The sequence below is a fragment of the Amblyomma americanum genome, chromosome 5 (genome assembly GCF_052857255.1).
Source record: "Amblyomma americanum isolate KBUSLIRL-KWMA chromosome 5, ASM5285725v1, whole genome shotgun sequence".
In the NCBI taxonomy this organism is placed as follows: Eukaryota; Metazoa; Arthropoda; class Arachnida; order Ixodida; family Ixodidae; genus Amblyomma; species Amblyomma americanum.
This window is the reverse complement of record NC_135501.1, coordinates 207,829,266-207,847,843: the sequence shown is the minus strand read 5'-3', so window position 1 is coordinate 207,847,843 and position 18,578 is coordinate 207,829,266. Positions and strand designations below refer to the sequence as shown.

Below are 18,578 nucleotides of genomic sequence, written 5' to 3'. Positions count from 1 at the left end.
ACAATATATTCGGCGCCTCTCCTATCCTCTACGGTCGCTTCATCTACCCCTCACGATTTATTTTCGTGAATAAAAAGGCTACACAACGCCTCCATTCCGCTCGTTCTCTATTTTGTTTCTTGGCCTACACTACACTACTACACCAGCCTGCACGCACACTCCCCAGCTGTACCGGCACACCACAACTACGCCGCCAGCGGAGGCGAAATACTTATCTCCATTACGGCGACGAGCAAGCCCATATTACACCCCCCGTCGTCGTCGCCGCCGCCACGTAGAATCTAGACCTCTTGTCCTATCGGGACTCAAATGGCCGCTTCCTGGAAGGGAACGCCGACAGCACACAACGACACGACCACCTTTCCACACCCTGCGTTCCACGACGCGCGCGCACTCACACTCATGCACGAGCCAGCGCGATCCTTCTGCGTGTAATGACTTCTAATTAGCCAACGCCCTGCTCCGAATGTGCCGCCCGCGGCTCCTAGTTTTCAGAGCCTTCTTCTCTCTTTCCTTTCTCGTTCACTAATCTACCTATGCGTGCTTCGAGGTAGGTGGCGAGGCCGAAAAGAGCGTCTTTTTCAACACCTCCCGGGACGGAAAGCAGTCCCTCAGAAGAGCTGCTCTCCCGAGTCAGAAAACCGCACACCGGCGCACTTCGAGGGAAAGAAGCGGTGCTCGCTCGGAGCGAGACAGACAGCACCGCGTTGCTCGTTTGCGCTAAAAGAGCGGCGATTTAGCGCGTTCTGAGATGACAAATTGCTCGCGCGCGATAAACTGGCCCACACAAAACGGTGCACCTTGTCAAGAAGGGCTGGAACAGGCAGAGAGAGGGAGGGGGGCTTGGCGAAGAGGAACCACCGCCGCTCGCACTTCCCCCACTACTGCACAGCCCGCTTCTCATCTAATGGGCTTTATTTTTTTTCCCCTCCGCTTCTTTCGAGGGGCTGCTAAGAGGCCAAGTTTATCTCGGCAATCTGTTCTCGCGTGAGGGCGATCCCGTGAGTAGGCGCCCAGATATCGCATGAAACCGGGGAACTTTTCGTATCGCGGTCTGTGTATGGCCTGCGGTTGTACAGGCATGAGCAATATGAACACTCAGTTGACAACCGAGCAGGCAGAATTTTTTTCGGGAGGCGCCCGATTCAATTTCTTGCATCAAGAGCGGGGGTCATGATTTCATGAAGACGATGAATTTTATAGCACCTGCGGCTAAAGAGCGCCGGTCACAACGTGTTTTTGTTTACTCGAGGTTGGGTCGCAGACCTACTTCCCAAGCATTTCACCCTAATTAAGTCGAGCACCAGGCCAGGGAAAAATTTTGTGCCCATTGTATCACCGGTGGGTACACCGCGACTCCCCGCACCTCGCTCATGGCAGCTTCATTTCGGAAGGGGTCAGAGGCCCCTCTTGGATACGAGCCTGCAACCAAGAACCAAAATTACCCCTATTTCTGCATCGAATTGCATAGAAACGTCTAATTTGGACAAATAAATTGATGTGATGTGAACTTGAAGAGGAAAAAAGAAATTATAGGGATCTAAATGATACCTCGATGTAATAGTTAACTGACAAATAATAAAATATTCAGCGACGACGTGACCTCAGCGAATTAGTGGTAGTCCATGGTTATAATTGTAACAGTACTGAAACGTGGGTGAATACAGAGTGACCAAGGCACAAGATATAGTCTGCTTGGGTTCCCTCGTACCATCATCACCAAGTCCGCGCGCTGTTACAGTTACTACAAGCAGGAGCTAAGGAAATGGCCTGCACACGAACTTCAAATTTTGCATCCCGGGCTAAATGCTTCCGTACAAAGGAAGCCAACCCTCCCAAAAAGAGATGTTCTTCCGACACTCTCGGGAGAGCTCTCTACTAGAGACTTCGAGAACAAACACGCTTTACGCCTCTTCCTTTTACCGCCTGCCGCATGGATGGATGGATGAATGGAAGGTAGGAGCCTACCCTTTGAAACGGATTGGTGGCGGTTGCCACCATGCTTGGCTTTTTTTCCCTCTATTTTTGTTTAACTGTGTTGTAATTGTTATTAAGATTCGTCATTTTCTTTAAATACGTTTTCCTACAGCTTTAACCTTATGCTACCTCTCTGCTTTTGAGCCACCAATCTTCCAATCGCTTTTGCAAATTTCCGCCGCAGATTTATTTACACGACAATTTTTATCTCTAAACCCTAGGGCCTCAGGAAGAACGACTGTGCCTGTATCGACATCCGGATGGATGCCATCACATTCGAGTATGAGGTGTTCAATTGTTGTTGTTGGTGTTGTTTGCCTCACAAAATGGCGCATACCCACAAGGGGGATTGGCCATAACAAGGCGGTGACTATTTGCATTGCAGAATGCATGCGGCAAGCATAGGATGACCTAAACAATTGGGCAACTCAGTTTCCGTGACAGAGGTGGTTACAGGTGGTTAGCGGGTCTAACAATTGTTTCTACAGATTTACCACACACAGCACATGTGTCACCTTATTCGTTAATTTTTTTTTTGTAGCTGCGCGTTCTAAGACAACCTGACCTAGCTTCAAAGAGTAGGGCACTGCCTCTTGCGTTATGACAGAACGCTTCCATCCTCACCTGCCTTTTGCAGTATCGATATAGCTGTACACTATGCTTCTTTTCGATTGAATTAATCCAATTTTTACCTTCCCCGGTTTTAGCCTGTCGTTTAATGCTCTTTCTTTCTCCGTCCTCGTGTCCGGCATATTTACTGGTTTGCTTCCTAGTTCTTTTCCGCCATTGTGAGTTCCCCCTAGGGGGAACAAGCGACACCTCGAGGACGAAATTTGTACCAACGATGCGCGTGTCCTGGAAATTACAAAACCAGGCCGGCTGCACGCCCGGGGCGGGTGAGAGTGGAAAACGGTGGCGTAATAGGTAGACCAAAGAGACAGCAGAGCACCAACGTGACACAACGAAGCAGCGAGGCAAAAAGAAAAGGTAAGCAAGTAAATAAGGACGGGGGGTGCCTGACGATTACTGCTCGCACCTGCAAGGCGTACACCGCGTAGAGCGGCGTCTTCTGTGGTGAGGGACGCGGGTAGACCACTTCGCTGCGCCCACCATCCCCTCGCCGAGAAATGCGTCTTTCATGGTAATCGCAGTGATGGCGAACCGTACACGAGCACAGGCAGGAGGAGGAGGCTGGTAGCTGTCGTCGCGCCTGCCAAAGCTCGTTCATGCACACACGGTACAAACGACTGCGCCGATGTACACGTTGTCCGTTATGGGACCTGCATTCCTGACAGGTCAAAACCGAGTTCAAGCGCGTGGAGATCCAAGATGCCCCGTGAACGTGTTAGTTCTATTTTACAGGGTCACCTGCTGACCTCGAGGTTGTTGTACACATGAAATGACGCCGTCACATAGAAAGGTCACATGATGTACTGTAAAAGTTCCTCTGATGGGTCATATAATCAATGGGTTCATCCCTATAGAGGTATGCGACCCTTTTGCACACATATCACCTCCTTGACCCCCTTTCACAACGTTCGCTATTTCACTAACAGCTGACTCGCAAACTAGTATCACATTAGGTGAGTACATGTCAGCGCACCTTCCACGTTTCCTACTTCGATTCGAATTTAAGCTCCTGCTGCTCGGACTCATTAGTGGCCTCGTGTCCAAAAGCCCTTCCGTAGCTTTTGAGTACGAACTGGTCGTTCTTTTTGGGGTGGGTCAACGGTGCCATTCACATATCGCAGTTGCACCTTCACACTAGGAGAGGGAGAAAAGCCCGGGGACCTTCCTTCAAGCCGCGCTCACTCTTTGCAGCATCCTAAACTCGAGCACCAAAACCTGAGCGAGATCAAATCTGAATCGAAGGGAAATTCGACCGAAATTTTGCTTGCCAGAATGAGCTAAGCTTCTCAGTTCCCTAGTGCGTACCTTAGCAAGCTCGAAATCACTGCGTCCTTGCAGTCATCGGTACAACTGGACCCATTATCTTCATGCCAAAAAAGCTCGCGGCCGATGAAAATCGAGTGCGCAGAACTGCATTCGACGTGGTCCACAGAGAGGCGGTTCCAGACAGGACGACATCACCTTGGACGACATCTTGCAAGCGCGACCTCGTTCAACAGCCTCGATTTCACGCTCCTTACGGCGTTCAGAAAAGAAAAAGAGAGAGAGAATCAGGTAAACAGAGACGTAAACAAACAAACAAACAAATATTGTTCGTGGCCGTGAGAAAAAGAAAAAAAAAGAAACTCGGGTTCCGGAGCAAGCCCTGAAGCCCTACTACGCTCGACTGAAAGGAGCAGCGGCAACAAAGCCTCCAGAGACAGGGAGTGGCACAGCCCCTAGGCTAAGGGAAAAGCCAGCCGGATTGCTCGCCGAGTAGCGAAGATGACGTAGCCGCGCCAGGTTTAAATTGAACGATGGCGTGTCTCCGGGACCCCGGCATGAACGGAGAAAGCGACGCCGGGCAGTGCGCAGAGAGAGTCGCCACCCGGCGGTTATAGAGGAGTGGGCGCGCCTCACTTCGCACGCAGGTTTCTCGCGCAGTCTACGCGCTTTCTGGGAGAGGACAGCCTCCTCGACAATTCAGCCGCGATCTCGAGCTTGCCTCAGACCGACAACAGTGCAGACGAAACGCTGAGCGGCATATCGACGAGAGAAAAAGAAAGAAAAGGCGTCTCGTGTGTGCGGTGGTGGAGGAATGCTTTCACCTGACTTCTCGACTTTTCGTCTTTATTTTTTTTTTGTCGTAACGTTATACTAGCGCCCAGAATTGCTAACAACAGGGAGTGCCCCGGCAGTTCGGCATGTCCTGATAGTGTGTTGCGTGAAGAGACAAGTGCAGTAAAGCTTGGTTTTGCCTGCTGTTATCCCTCAGCTTACATAGTAGCTAAAGAGTAAATAACGCCTTCGCTACGAACACTACTCGCGCTTCGATTAGTTGGGTTGCCAGTCTAAATGTGTAAGGCGCGGCAAAAACAAGCACACAGAAGGCAACAGAAACAGGGTACCGGGGCCAGTCCTGCGTTTCTATGTGCCTGTCTTTGTTCTTGGTGGTTGGTCTTCGTCACGTCTCCCTGAAGTGACTGTTACTTCTTCTGCCAAAGGTGTTAAGCCACTTGGTCAATTGGTGCGTGGTCTGAGGCTGGAAACCGCAGCGGGAATTTGGGACAGAAAGGATACAGCGCTCTGTGCCGTAGGTATCCATGCTGTACCGTACTTCCGCAGTGGTTTCCACTTCACCATGACGCAACGCGCACATCTCTGACCCAGGAAATAAACAATAGCCTTACGGACAACGTTGTACACAACTATTCAGGGAGGTAAAGAAGGTAAAACAGGACTTGTGAACTTGGTAGTCAAAAGTACAGCGCAAATTTTACCTTGCTAAACACCTATCTAACAGCTCCAGCTGAATGGTCTTTTATTTCGTGGTGATAAGTACGGGGTGTAACTTTCCGGTTTTTATTTTTAGAAAACTCGGCGGACTTTTTTGGTTTTCATTTCAGAATGCAAGTTCCGGATTCTTTTTTTTTTTCGGCGCACATTATTATTTTCAAGGAATGAATTACTGACTCTTTTTCTCTGATTTAATGCGGCTGTTCTGCGAGGTCAAAAGTAACATCGAGTCTACCTCGGCATTTCTGTCAGCATGAACAGTTCGTTTGCCAGTAATTAACATAATGCACCATTAATTTTGCACTTGCAGGCATGCTTGTAGAATAGATTGCTTTCGCAATTAAAAAAGTAAAGCAGTTTAATGAGACAGCCAGCACACAAGAACACAAGTGGAAGCTTACTTCTACGAACTAGGCTGGCAAGTTTTAATGCGAGAGTTTTAAAGGCTTCTTTGTCCAGAAAATCCGCTGTCAGTGTTGTCAGCGTCGGCGTTTTGAGGGGAAAATAATGAGAATAACTCTGGCAAGTGGTCCCCAGAGAGCTACCTAGGAGGCAGATGGGCCACCTAGGTCACGTGTCTTTGCGGCGTCATCACAACCTGGCCACTGGATTGCGAGCAAACTGCTCGCCGTGGCAGGTGACAGCTAAATTATTGAATGGTCGCTCGGGAAGAGCAACCCGGGCCGCGCGAGTCCACCGCGGAGAGCACCTGCCATCGCAGGGCAGTGGCGCATGGCTTAACCGCTGCAGCCCTCCACCAGGAGTGGTATGAGGACTCCCGACGATATATGAAGGTAAAGTAGAGAATGGCCTTGAGCATATATATGGGAATTAACCATTAACGCTAACGCGTCATACCCTTAAGGCGGAGCTTAACTGCCCTACTCCAATTTTTCTTTGGCCTCCGCGGTGGCTGAGTGGTTATGGTGCTCGGCTGCTGACTCGAAATACGCGGTTCAATCCCGGCCGCGATGGCCGCATTTCGATGGGGGCGAAATGCTAGAGGCCCGTGTATACTGTGCAATGTCAGTGCACGTCAAAGAACCCCAGGCGGTTGAAATTATCCGGAGCCCTCCACTACGACGTCCCCCATAGCCTTAGTCGCTTTGGGACGTTAAACCCCCATAAAACCAAGCCAAGTTGTCTTTGGATTGTCGAGCTGGGTTGAACTCTCGAGGGCGGAACATAACGTGGTGTGCGCGTTGATGACAGCGATGAAAATACGGTTCAATCGTCGAAGTAGACCGAATACGATACTTTTTATGACGAGCACGCACGGTTTCGTATCAGTGTCCTAGATGACGTTGACAAGCTACACTTAACCAAATAACTTCTCTAAGCGGGTGATGATGGCGAACGAACAGTGCTTAGCAGGCGGCGTGGAGGTGGCACTTCCCGGTCCGCAGAGGCGTGTAAGCGAGCCCAGAAATTCCTCAAATCGCACAACTGCGCGGCTTATCCAACAATGCCAGCCTCTCATCGCGCCTCTGGCTTCCATATTTAATTAATCTTCAATTTTGAGTGCACTCGTACTATACAGCCAACTAGCTATGCCTTGCATGCCTAGAATACTGACATTTTCCGCTAAAACCACATATCAAAAACTATATTCGGCGCATTTTTATCACCCCTTTTTTCGGTTTAAACCCAAAAGTGCAACCCCTGGTTATGCGATGCCCCTGGCGTGCCACAAATGGTGCAAGAAGAAATAGTCAGATGAGAGGACTTACTAGTGACTGCGTCATCCAGCTAGGTAATAAAGCAACCGAACTTTACTGCCGCAGCCTGCGGTATCACTGCTGCCAGGTAGACAGCGCTCAGCCTTATTGGCGCAGCTGACATATACTAAATAGAGAGGCAGCGTAGAGGAGAGAGATTAAAGGGAAAGGGTGCCTTCCTTCCTCGAATTTACCAGTGGAATATTGATTCTGCCGTTCTTAATCTGTGAGTCTATGCAAGTCTATACGTCTGTCTTCTGTGATATGGCTTGCAAACAGCTCAAAAGACACGCAAAATCTACATAGTACAAATGTTGAAACTAAGCCTGGTGCCAATGTTCCGACACATTGCACAGGCGTGGGACTCCATTATTTCGCATTTTGCTTGTAATCAGCCACAATATTACAGCTTCTATCTACCTATATATATATATATATATATATATATATATATATATATATATATATATATATATATATATATATATATATATATATATATATATATATATATATATATATATATAAAGTGGCGTTGAAATTTTCCGTAACAGTCTCTAGGAATTTCGCAATGTTTTCATCCTGAAACCGTCGGGTGATTGATGTTTGTGCGAACTTCATCCTCAGCGTTCACGTGCATAGTATTCATTGTTTAAAATGGTGCCTATGTGCGCGCGGCCAGTACTTAAGTTCGATAGTGTTGGTCAAAGGTGCGTTTTGACCACAGCAGTGCCAAAGCTCTTGTGTCAAAACTATGCATAACCAGTGGCCTACTTTTAACAACTCGGAGACGAAGGTATCGTCTGTAGTCTAAGCCACGAACTATTTTGCCGCCTTGCAGCTGTCATTTCATGCACGCCGTCAGCAACCATGCGACAGCTTATTTATGTGTCACAGGCACGGCGACCTCCTAATCTCCTAATTTGGGGTGAATTGCCTTCCAGGATTTTGAACCATGACGCCTAGGCAGAGCTTCGCAGCTGTTATGGCTCAGGCGCTCTCGTTACGCCCGTCGGGACTGCTGGTACTTCGTGAAACTCTAGAGTGGGACCAGAGCAAATGATTGACGTAGTCGAGGGTTTGAAGGCATACCGACTGGTCAGGAATCACGGTGATGAGCATTGCTGGTCACTGGCCAAAGTCAAAAGATGAAAAAGACATTTCGGGAGCACTACGGCTCCCTTGTTCACTATCTGAATTGTTCACTAGCTATAGTGAACAAGGGAGCCGTAGTGCTCCCGAAAAGTCTTTTTTTTTCATCTTTTGATTTGGCCAGTGACCAACAATCCTCATCAGGTTTGTAGAGCGGGCTTATTCTACAGGAGTAAGACTAAGTGGTCCGACGAAAGCTTTAGACTTCGGGAACGCTTGCCGTGTGCTGTTGAAATAGGAACAAACAGCTGCACGGGTGCAACGAATGCGTTTGGCTCTTGTATGTATTATGCGGTACGGGATCAGCAGAGCTGAGATAGCGAGCTCTGCAGGAGGAGGAGGAGAACTTTGATGAAACAGGAGAGGTCTGCCACCCTATCAAAGAAAGATCTATCCCGAAGAGAACGGCTGTAAGCTGAATCCGAGTGAAATAAGACACCGAGGCGTGCCATACACGTGTGCTGCGGATACATCGACGCGCCAGGGCCCCAGCTTTTGCTTTCCGAGTTCTGCGGCAGCGAGCTGACAGCCGAAGTTACGACGCGGGAGGAGGGCGGCAAGCACCAAGTTACGCGCAAGTATAGACCCACAGCGACAGCCGTGCAGCCAGCCGTCTATATATTTCCATTCGCCGCCGCTGCTGGCGTCGTCCCCCCTGCGAGACTCGGATAGAAAGAAGCCAGGCCCGGGACACGAAGCCGGCGACTCCTTCTGGAGAAAAAGAGGGCGAGTAGAGGGAACGGACGCGCCGAAAATCCGGTCTCTCTCACCCTCTCTCTCCTTCCCACGCACGGTCTGTGCCGCTGCTGCCGTCGCCGTGAAATGCGAACCAGAGAGGAGGAGGAGAAAGACGGAGGGACGCGGGGTCCTGCCGCGGCGGCAGCAGACCGGACGGCGCCGTCGACCTTGAAGGGTGCCGCGTCAAGGTCAGCGACGCACGTGTTCCGCTGCCGAAAAGTGGCTGCGGTGGCAGCAACCGACGCGGGGGCGGCCAACCCCCACCCCCCTCCGGCCTCCACTTCAAATGGCGAACTTTTGGGGCCCCAAGATCCTCTCAAATATTCCTCCATTGCGTTTCCAACACCACCGCCACCACCCAAGGGAGCCCTCAGTCCCTTGTCGCAAAGTTCCATGTATCGAAAACGGGATAACAAATCGGTCCAAAATCAAAGGTTGTCTCACTGACTGTGAGGCAGCTCTTGCGGCACCCAGATCAACCACTGGCCGGGGCTGCTTAAAGTATGGATACGGCTTCGGAAGAGAAGTTGCAGGGAGTCCAGTTCTGCTTAGAGGAGAAACCACAGCCACCTGCTACCTGTCAGAAGCTGTCCGCAGATCACGGTCGGATTCTGATTCGGAGGTTTGTTAAGTGGTGTGGTAAGTGTGAAGAGTGTTAAGGGTTAATTGAACCTTCCACTTCCAGGTGCGCTAGTCAAGCCAGCTGACAGTTGTCCTCTAAAGCTCTTCTTATGGGAGTTGCCGTTACTATGAAACATTTCCAGCGATTTGGCTAAGTCCTTGAAAGTCCGGACGATGGACGTTGTCTTGGACGCCGTGTACCATATCATGGACTTTGCCTGAAAGCGATAAAATACACCTGATATCGCGGATAACTGTTTCTGCGCCATGAAAAGTGTGGCCACTACCTGAGGCAGCCTACATATCGGTAAGATGATTCCACAGAAGGCACCTTGTACACGAAATAATTCTTGCCACATCGCAGCAATCCTGAAAGTCTCGGACGTGCAAAGCACTCGACATTGTTTTGTACAGCGAGAGGAGGAAGAGGTACAGGCAGGGCCCAGTGAATGAAGACTGACCTGATCCGGCGTGGAGGAACTGTCGGTGCTGTTGTGGCCCGTGGTGTCTGGGTTGTGGTGTCCGCGGCCCCCTCCGCCGCCTCCCCCACCCCCGCCCCCTCCGGAGCCTCCGGAGCCCCCTCCCCCCGAGCCACCGCCGCTGCTGTTGTGGTTGTTGTTGTTGTCGCCCAGGTCCCCGGGCTTGCTGTCGCGCTCGTCTATCACCAGGTCGATGGGCATCTTGCCCTTCAGGCAGCTGATGTACCGCTGACAGAAGTTGTCGCACAGCTCGTGCACCTGCGTACAAGAGGAAAGAACATCCGTCCAGGTGAGGCACGATGCAAGGCACGCAGGGCAACATTCATCTCAGGCAACTTCTGTGGTTCACTTCAGGAACAGCGCCGCATGGTTGTTAACCAATGAATTTTTCTCTGCTAGAAGGACGCGATAAGAGATACTGTTCCTTTTGAATGCTTCCATGTAGCATCCATGCGTCTTGTTAGTGGGGCTTCGATACGTGCACAAACCTGCTTTTAATAACGTAGTTCTTCGACTAAAGCAGCCAGAGCTTAAAGTAACTTGCAGCCGGTAAATGACCGTTGGAAAATTACCTAAGCAAAGGCAGTTTTGTAAACCTGTCCCACGGAGCACAGTTTCAGAGGATACGACCAGAGAACCTGCTCAGAATACGAAACCATTTACTCAGCTTACTCTCAGGTACCAAGTTTACTTTTGCACTGAATATGAAAAGCTGTAGAGAGAGAATGCGTGTCGAGGAACACCGCTTAAAAACAAAAGCGAGCTTCTTATTCTTACATTGAGAGCTGTCGCCGACTGCATGATAACTGAGTGTTCGCTTTCTGATTCCTTCGAGTTGTACGCATTAACGATAACATGCGTGCAGTCCACGCAAGAAAACCTGAGATTTTGACAGGTACAAAAAAAGAAACTGCTGTTTCTAAAACACAACTGTAGATTATATCGTTACAAAAGCATACGACGAGACGAAGCGGACAAGTGTATTAGAGAAGGAAATAAAAGTCTAGGCTGCAGCCACAACCAATTATCTTCATTAACCAGAGAGCGGTTATTCCGTCAAAAGTAGAGCAGGGTATACAGCAGGAACCGTGCCCCAGTTACGAGTGTAATCTGCCTGCACCGTGTCGCCCAAGGTATTTTAAAGCCGCCTAAAAACGCCTAGTCCGTGAAAATGGCTTCGTTTTACACTAAGCGCTTATTACACTCGAATAAAGATGCCTAACTTGGACACCAACAAACCTTTTGGGGTGAAATGCTTGGAGAATTGGTCTCTAAGACCTTGTGTCATGACGCTCTTTATTGGGCGAAGGCTGCCTTTTCGCCAGAAAAATTCATAATTACAATAATTATGAAGCCGTTCAGAAATGTCAGCGGACTTCTAATGCGCTTTTGATGGGCAGGTGTCGGCAGAAGTTGTTGATACGGGTCACAACTGTCGATTGTCGTATCTGGATGAAGTGACGTAGGTTCCCCCAAAGGACAAGCATAAGCCATCACCTGTGCATGCAATTAACAAAGACACACAAGACGCCCGGCGCGGTCATAAGCCTCCTGCTATCGGCACCGGGTCAACAACACACGCACACAGCGAAGGCTTCGCGACGGCGCCATTCCGCCGGTCGTCGTGCGGCATCGCATTAGCTTCGTTTCCCGACTGCAGCCACCGCGAGCACATACAGACCGAGCAGGGGACGTATGGATGCCTATCATCTCCCCATAGCCCATCAGAAGACGATCCTTTCTCGGGCCCTGCTTTCAACATACGGCGAAACGCTAATGCAAAAAGTAGAGGAGGAACGACTCGACGGATTGAAAAACGAAAGGGAAATGAGAACTGCTAAACAGGAATCAAAAGAAAACCGTGACACGTCTTCTTCAGGACAACCAGCGGAGTCCACGGATAAGATACTCTCTCAACCCACAGGGCGTAAGGAAGCTACAGAAAAAGTGAAAACAGAAAAGAAAGAAGCCCAACGGAGAGGTGGACGGATAAGCGCAAGAGCTGGAACACGATTACGCGCCAAGCTTGGCCGTGGCTACCGCAATGCATGCAGGCAATATTGGACGCGCCGTAAAAGCAACACATCGCGCGCTTATAAGGCGGCAACGGCCGTGCGCGATCTCGAGTCCAGAAAAGCTCCCTACATATGCGAATAAAATCTCGCTGCTATCATCGCTGCCTCCTCCATCGCCATTTTTTTCTCTCTCTTTCTTTTTGCTTACTCTGATGCTGAGGCGACTAAACTGGCGTTGCCTTCCTCTTAAAGTGAGTTCAACTGAGAAGTAACCCCCCACCGGCCTTTACTGAGTCAGATATCCCGGGGGTTCCGTCCCTCCCTTTCAAATACACCTGTTATCGCAGCCCGCACTCATCGGCCATTACCTGATTTGGTTTTTCTTCGTTTCGTCTCCTCAAGCAGCCAGTGCGTGGCGGGGTCGGTCCGAGGATGCCTCCACGTACAGAGCGATCTCTTACTTTTCAACGCGCCGGGTGCGACAAGGAACGGAGAAAAGGTTTATGCAACGCAGCGGTAATCAAAGTAAGGCGGCGGCGGCGGCGCGCTTAAAGGAAAGAGGGGTTGACGGCCAAGACATGATTCCACGGTGTAAAATGGAAGGAGCTGACGCCTGCGACGACTGCACTCATTGCGAAAGCAAAAAAAAAATGGTGGAAAAAAAGAAACAGCAAAGAAAAGAGGAATTGGGTCCGAAGCGCACTGGCATGCGTGTCCCGATATACTACACCACTATATCCGGCGCAAAATGCGTTCTAGAAGGAGACTGGGCCGACGGTTTTTTTTTGTTTCTGACTTGTTTTCTTCTCTCGTTTCCCCGCTGTGGATTCAGAGTTGAACGGAAAGATAAAATACAGGGTGTATAACGTCGGCTTGAACTAGACGCTAACCACTGTTGCGGTTCCGCAGAGGCTCAGTATAGTGCCAAGCGTGTACCAAGAAAGGAAAGTATTAAAAAGAAAACAAAACGAGAAAAACTCGATAAAAGTAGCGAAACGCACTGAAATTAGAAATAAATTAAGAAAAGCGAGCTGCAGCCATAAGGTTCCGTCTTTTTGAATTGGGCTAACTTGTCACGCACCTGTTTCTGCATCTCTCGATATTCAGCGTCATTTGGCTGCATCTGTATACTGAGTGGTTGTGAACGAAGATTCACACATGCTAAACATTTTTTTTTAAAAGCACACGGGCAAGTATATCAATCCCGACTACACACTGAACGGCGTTACCTATGATTGGGGGACGAGTAAAACAACAAAGAACAGAATCATGTGAATAATAGGACAAAACGTTTTGTCGTTTTTTTTGTAGTATTTTTGTGTAGTACTCTAGTTTTTTCTGATTACTCTTCTGTAGTCTGTAGTACATTTCTGTAGTAACTACTCAAAATTCTGTAGTTACTACAAAAATTTCTGTTCGTAGAAGTTCATGGGCAAAAAGAAAAACATTGCAAAAAGTCTGTTGAGTCGACAGGTAATTTTCTGTCGTGTACTCCTACTGGGGCGTGAAAATCTTCCGACCATCTCTGACAACACCCGGGTGATATAAATATCAGGCACGTAGTTAGGATTATGTGCACGTGCTTAAGGTAATTTTCTAAACCGGACGTGGGGGGGGGGGGATGGGGGATGTATGTGTGTGTGTGTGGGGGGGGGGGGCTAGCTCGATTTCGGGGGGAGTGTACCCCTCCCTCACACCCCTTGGCACTCTTACAAACCATGTTCTTCCCCCTTTATAAACTTAGGTTGCAGCTATTGTCTAGTAGCGCACAACAAGGTAAACTGGGAGTCATCGGGAATTACCTTTTTCGTTGATTAGACGTAAGCTCGCTACTGGTGGTGATCGTATTCTTTCCCAACAAATAGTCGTTATACATGCGGCGAAAATGTGAAAAAAAAAGAATGCACAAAATCACACCTATGGAAATTCGCCGGTTATGACGTCAAATCATCGCGCAAAGTTCTAAATGCAAGCCCGATTTTGCTCGCGTAAGTGCGTTGGTACGAATATGGCTTTCAAGCAAGGCTGCAATTCTAACCTGTCAAAGCACAGCGAAAACGGGAAGTATCGGGGCCCCCACGTCGCAACCTACAGCACGCGTCGCAAAGAACTCCCTCCGGTCCCAGAGTGAACCCTTCGGGCATGATAACGCCGTCAGTATGGCCATGCAGCATGTATATATAGTGGAGCCCCCGAATAGCCTCGCTTTCCCAACGTCCGCCACAGGGCAGAACCGCATTAGACCCCTGCACGATTTCTCTCCGGGGTGGTTTTGAACGGCCGCAACGATAAGGGTGTCGAAGGCAGGTGGCGTTTAGATAAACTACTGGCAGCCCCGACGAAGAGTGGCCATACATCTAAAACACAAGAGGCACTGCGCTGTGCAAGGGGAGGGCAAATCATGAAGCCACGCAGAGCTACTATCTGCCGAGTGAGGAGAGCCTCTCTTCGTCCAAATGGAAGAGGAAACTGTCCCCCTGTGTGCGAGATGCCCGAATTCCGTGTCATGCACGGTGAAGGCCCGAGGGGGGGTAGTGGTTGAGATTGCGCCCTGTTGTGGCTAGCAGCGCAAAAATTGCGGATAGACAACGTCGAAGAAGGAGGGGGGCAACTGGCGATGATAGGGGGACGCGGTGGGAGAGAGCCGTATACGCGGTTGTATTTTTTCCAAGCCGCGACCGATGAAAGGCCGAGTGTTGTAGGCCTGGTCATCCGGGTGTCTGCGCGTCGTGTCGCCTGGAAATATCTCCTCCCACCAAGTGGACCGGCGAGGTGGGGAGCGCGGACAAGAAGAGGAGGGGGGCGAAGGGCATTCGAAAGTGAAAGGACCACGCCGATAAAAAACATGAGGAGTGTGTCCGAATGCAGATGAAGAGGGGGAAAAAAGTAAACGCAACCGGTGTACAACCACAGACGGAGACCGACTGAGTGGGAACTGCGGCGCGCAGTGCTTTTGGAACGCGTGCGCGAAAACAACAAACAAACAAACAAAAACCTCTCGTCACGTCCTAACCGATCAGTGAGGGATGATTCTCTGCAAGGTATGCAGGTTTGAATGATGGGTTCTGTGCCTCCGCCGTTCTCACAGAGGCCAAAAGGCTCTGTACTCTCGTGAACACATATATAGTGTTCCGCATGCAATCGATTGAACATTATCACCCATCTTCGAAACTGCACGGAAAACAACAGGGAAGAGAAAAAGCCACACACACAAGCGATGAACGTAACACACAAACTAGCCCGCCAGAAAACACTCGTATTATCAGCTCTTTGTGCAAGGGACTTCATGCTGACAGACAGCATTTCATACTTTCACAACTCACACACACAGCGCTTGTCTGGAAGGCAAGGTTTTGTACGGACTTTAGCGATTCGCGTAGTTCCAAACAACAGCGATGACCGTGTAGTACCCTTCCCCTGGCTACTCCGCACACGCTTCTAGCAGCATATATGTCTAGCATGCATCGCACTACAGCAAAAGCGGCGCTGGCGGCGGCAGTACACGCCCTTGGAGGCGCTTTTCACCGTATGACAGTCGAAGGCTGATGCCGCGGTTTGTTCTACTACGTCGCCTCCCGAGCACACGAACCACTCTCTCCGCATTGACAAGGGGTCGCGGCTTCTCCGACCTTGTGCAGCCTTCCTGATGAACGCATACACGGCAGTCGTCGCCGCCGTATTTTCGTTCTTTGCAGCTGGCTGCCAATCGATTCTTCGACAAGGACGAACGCCCTTCGCTTCGTGCACAGTCGACCCAGTGGCGCGGCCCCGACAAGGCACGCGGATAGGATGACGAGAAAGGAAATTTCATCGTCGTCTCTTGCGCGGTCGATGTGTGTTTGATCTGTGTGTACGCGGCGCGGGAGAGCGTGTGTCCTAGAAACCTCCTGCCGCTATGGCTATGCACTCGCTTTCTTCTTCTCCCTTCCTTCTCATTCAGTATTATTTTTTTTTTTCTGACATCGAGAATGCGTCAAGTTCTGACCGCAAGAATTGATGCCGGACATTTCAGGGACACGCCTATCAAGCACGGATTCGTTAACGAAATAAAAAATTGAGAACGCATGTCAGCTGCTGTGCAAAGTTTATGGAAAAGAAAGCAACTCGCTAGTCACTGCTAAAGTGCTCATCACCATCAACAACAACAGCAGCAGTAGTCTGACTACGCCCACTGCAGGACAAAGGCCCCTCTCATGTCTCTCCAATTAACTTTGCTCTGTGCTAGCTGCGGCCACCCCATCCCCCGAAAACTTCTTAATCTCATCCGCCCACCTAACTATCTGCCGCCCCCTGCTACTTTTGCTTTCTATTGAAATCCACTCCGTTACTCTTAAGCATCAGCGGCTATCTTGCCTTCGCATTACATGCCCTGCCCAAGCCCATTTCTTCCTCTTGACTTCGACTAGGATGTCATCAACCCACGTTTGCTTCCTCACCCACTCTGCCCGCTTCCGGTCTCTTAACGTTACACCTATAATTTTTCTTTCCATGGCTCGCTGCGTTGTCCTTAACTTGAGCTGAACTCTTTTCGTTAGATTCCACGTTTCTGCCCCGTAGGTGAGTACCGGCAAGATACAGCTGTTGTACACTTTTCTGTTGGGGGATATTGGCAAACTGCCATTCATGATCTGAGAGAACCTGCCATATGCGCTCCACGCCATTCTTATCCTTGTAGTTATTTCCCTCTCATGATTCGGATCAGCTGTCGCTACCTGCCCTATGTAGACGTATTCCCTTACCACTTCCAACACCTCGCTACCAATTGTAAGCAGCTGTTCCCTTGCGAGACTGTTGAACATTACTTTGGTTTTCTGCATATCAATTTTTATATGCCCCACCTTGCTTCTCTGCCCAGCTAATTCATTTATCCTGCTTTGCAGTTCATCTCCTGGGTGACTCAGCAAGGCAATGTCTTCAGCAAATCGCAGGTTACTTAGGTATTCTCCATTAACTCTTATTCACAGCTGTCCCAAATCCAGGCCTCCCAATGGCTGCCTGCAAACAGGCGGTGAACAGCATTGGCGAGATCGCGTCTCCCTGCCTGACACCATTCTAGAGGAGAAACTTGAGCTCCGCCTCAAGGGTAATGACGCGGTAGCGTATAGTGCATGAATGCCCACATGTGCGGAATCAGTCATTCTCTACTTTACATTCATAGACCCCTGGGAGTCCTTATATACCACTGCTGGCGGAGTTGAGTGGTGGTTAGGCAATGCGCCACTGCACTGCAATGGCAGGTGCTGCCACCGGTGGGGCTTGTGCGACACAGGTTGCTTTTCCCCAGCAACATCTCGCGACCAGTCATTAATTTAACTGCCGTCTGCTACGGTGGTCAGTTTGCTCGCCCTCTGGTGTGGAGGCTCTGATGACGTGACAAGGTCCCGACCATGGTTGCCGGAGCGGCCGGAGCAATTGCCGCAGCGAGGCTTCAGACGGTCACTAACGCCGACGCCGGAAAGTTTTGTCCAACATGGGGGCACTATAACGCTCTCGCGTTAAAAACATGGCTTTTAAGGTTGCCTCGTTTGAGCTAAACCAGTGCTGTAGAGGGTCGATGTAGAGGTAGGTCAGCTGACACGTAGTGGGGGGTGGAACACGCTGAAGGTGGCTACCGCTCCCTATTTCTGAATGAGATAAGGAGTGCACGAAAAAAAAAAAAACTCTTGCTGTCTTAATTAATGCCCCGGATGTCACGGTGACCTTTAATGACATGACCTCTCCCTTCCCTTCCAAGGGATAACAAAACATCAGACTAATCCCAACAAGAACGAATAAATGACAGACCAGCCCCAATACAGGCTGCTATAGTCACGGAATGCGCTCACTAGAAAAAAAAGCAGCAAAAAAAAGCGTTCAAAGAGCAGGTTTCGTTTTGTATTCTGCACGTCATCTCCTAGCGGACCATGCATGGTGTCTTGCCTTAAACAGGAGTAGTATTGACGACGGTACTTTCCCATTTCGGATGTGCAAGATGACAAAAACATAAGTTAAAAAACAATATCTTTTTTTCATGCGTGCACCAGACTATTTCTGATCTTTGGCGTCCTTTCTTCTCTTCAGCACTTCGGGGCCTGCTAAGTTGCTTCCAGTCCGTGTTTCATCGTCACATCCCCTCCTTCCGAGGAAGGGCCCATCCACACATTGCGCGCGTGCAATAAGCGCGCGACTACAACGCTGCAAACACTGCTAGCACCAAATACGAGGGGACGGTAGGGATGAAAAAGGAACAAGTTTTTATTTTTTCATAACCTCTCCTTTGGGCAAGCCGTCCACAATGCCGCCACCATCTATCTTAGTCTTTCCTGCTTTGTTCATAAGCTTGTTCCTTTTTTCCCACCCTCTACGACGACAGTGCACGACCATCCTTCTTCATGCTGCTGCTTTGGAAAAAAATAGCCGGTCAACCTCAACCACCACTTACGGGTCGCATCACGCGCCAGAAAGCACCCAGAACAACTACTTCCACATATACA

General features: G+C 49.7%; 1 protein-coding gene across 2 annotated transcripts in view; it reads right to left on the bottom strand.

The window, feature by feature from the left end:
* LOC144133541 (homeobox protein Meis1-like) overlaps positions 1-18,578 on the bottom strand; it is a 359,482-nt gene that overhangs the window by 261,353 nt on the left and 79,551 nt on the right. For both annotated transcript variants that reach the window (XM_077666708.1, XM_077666709.1), the window contains exon 6: positions 10,073-10,348. In XM_077666708.1, the coding sequence (XP_077522834.1) occupies positions 10,073-10,348 (276 nt within the window). The remainder of the gene's footprint in view (positions 1-10,072; positions 10,349-18,578) is intronic.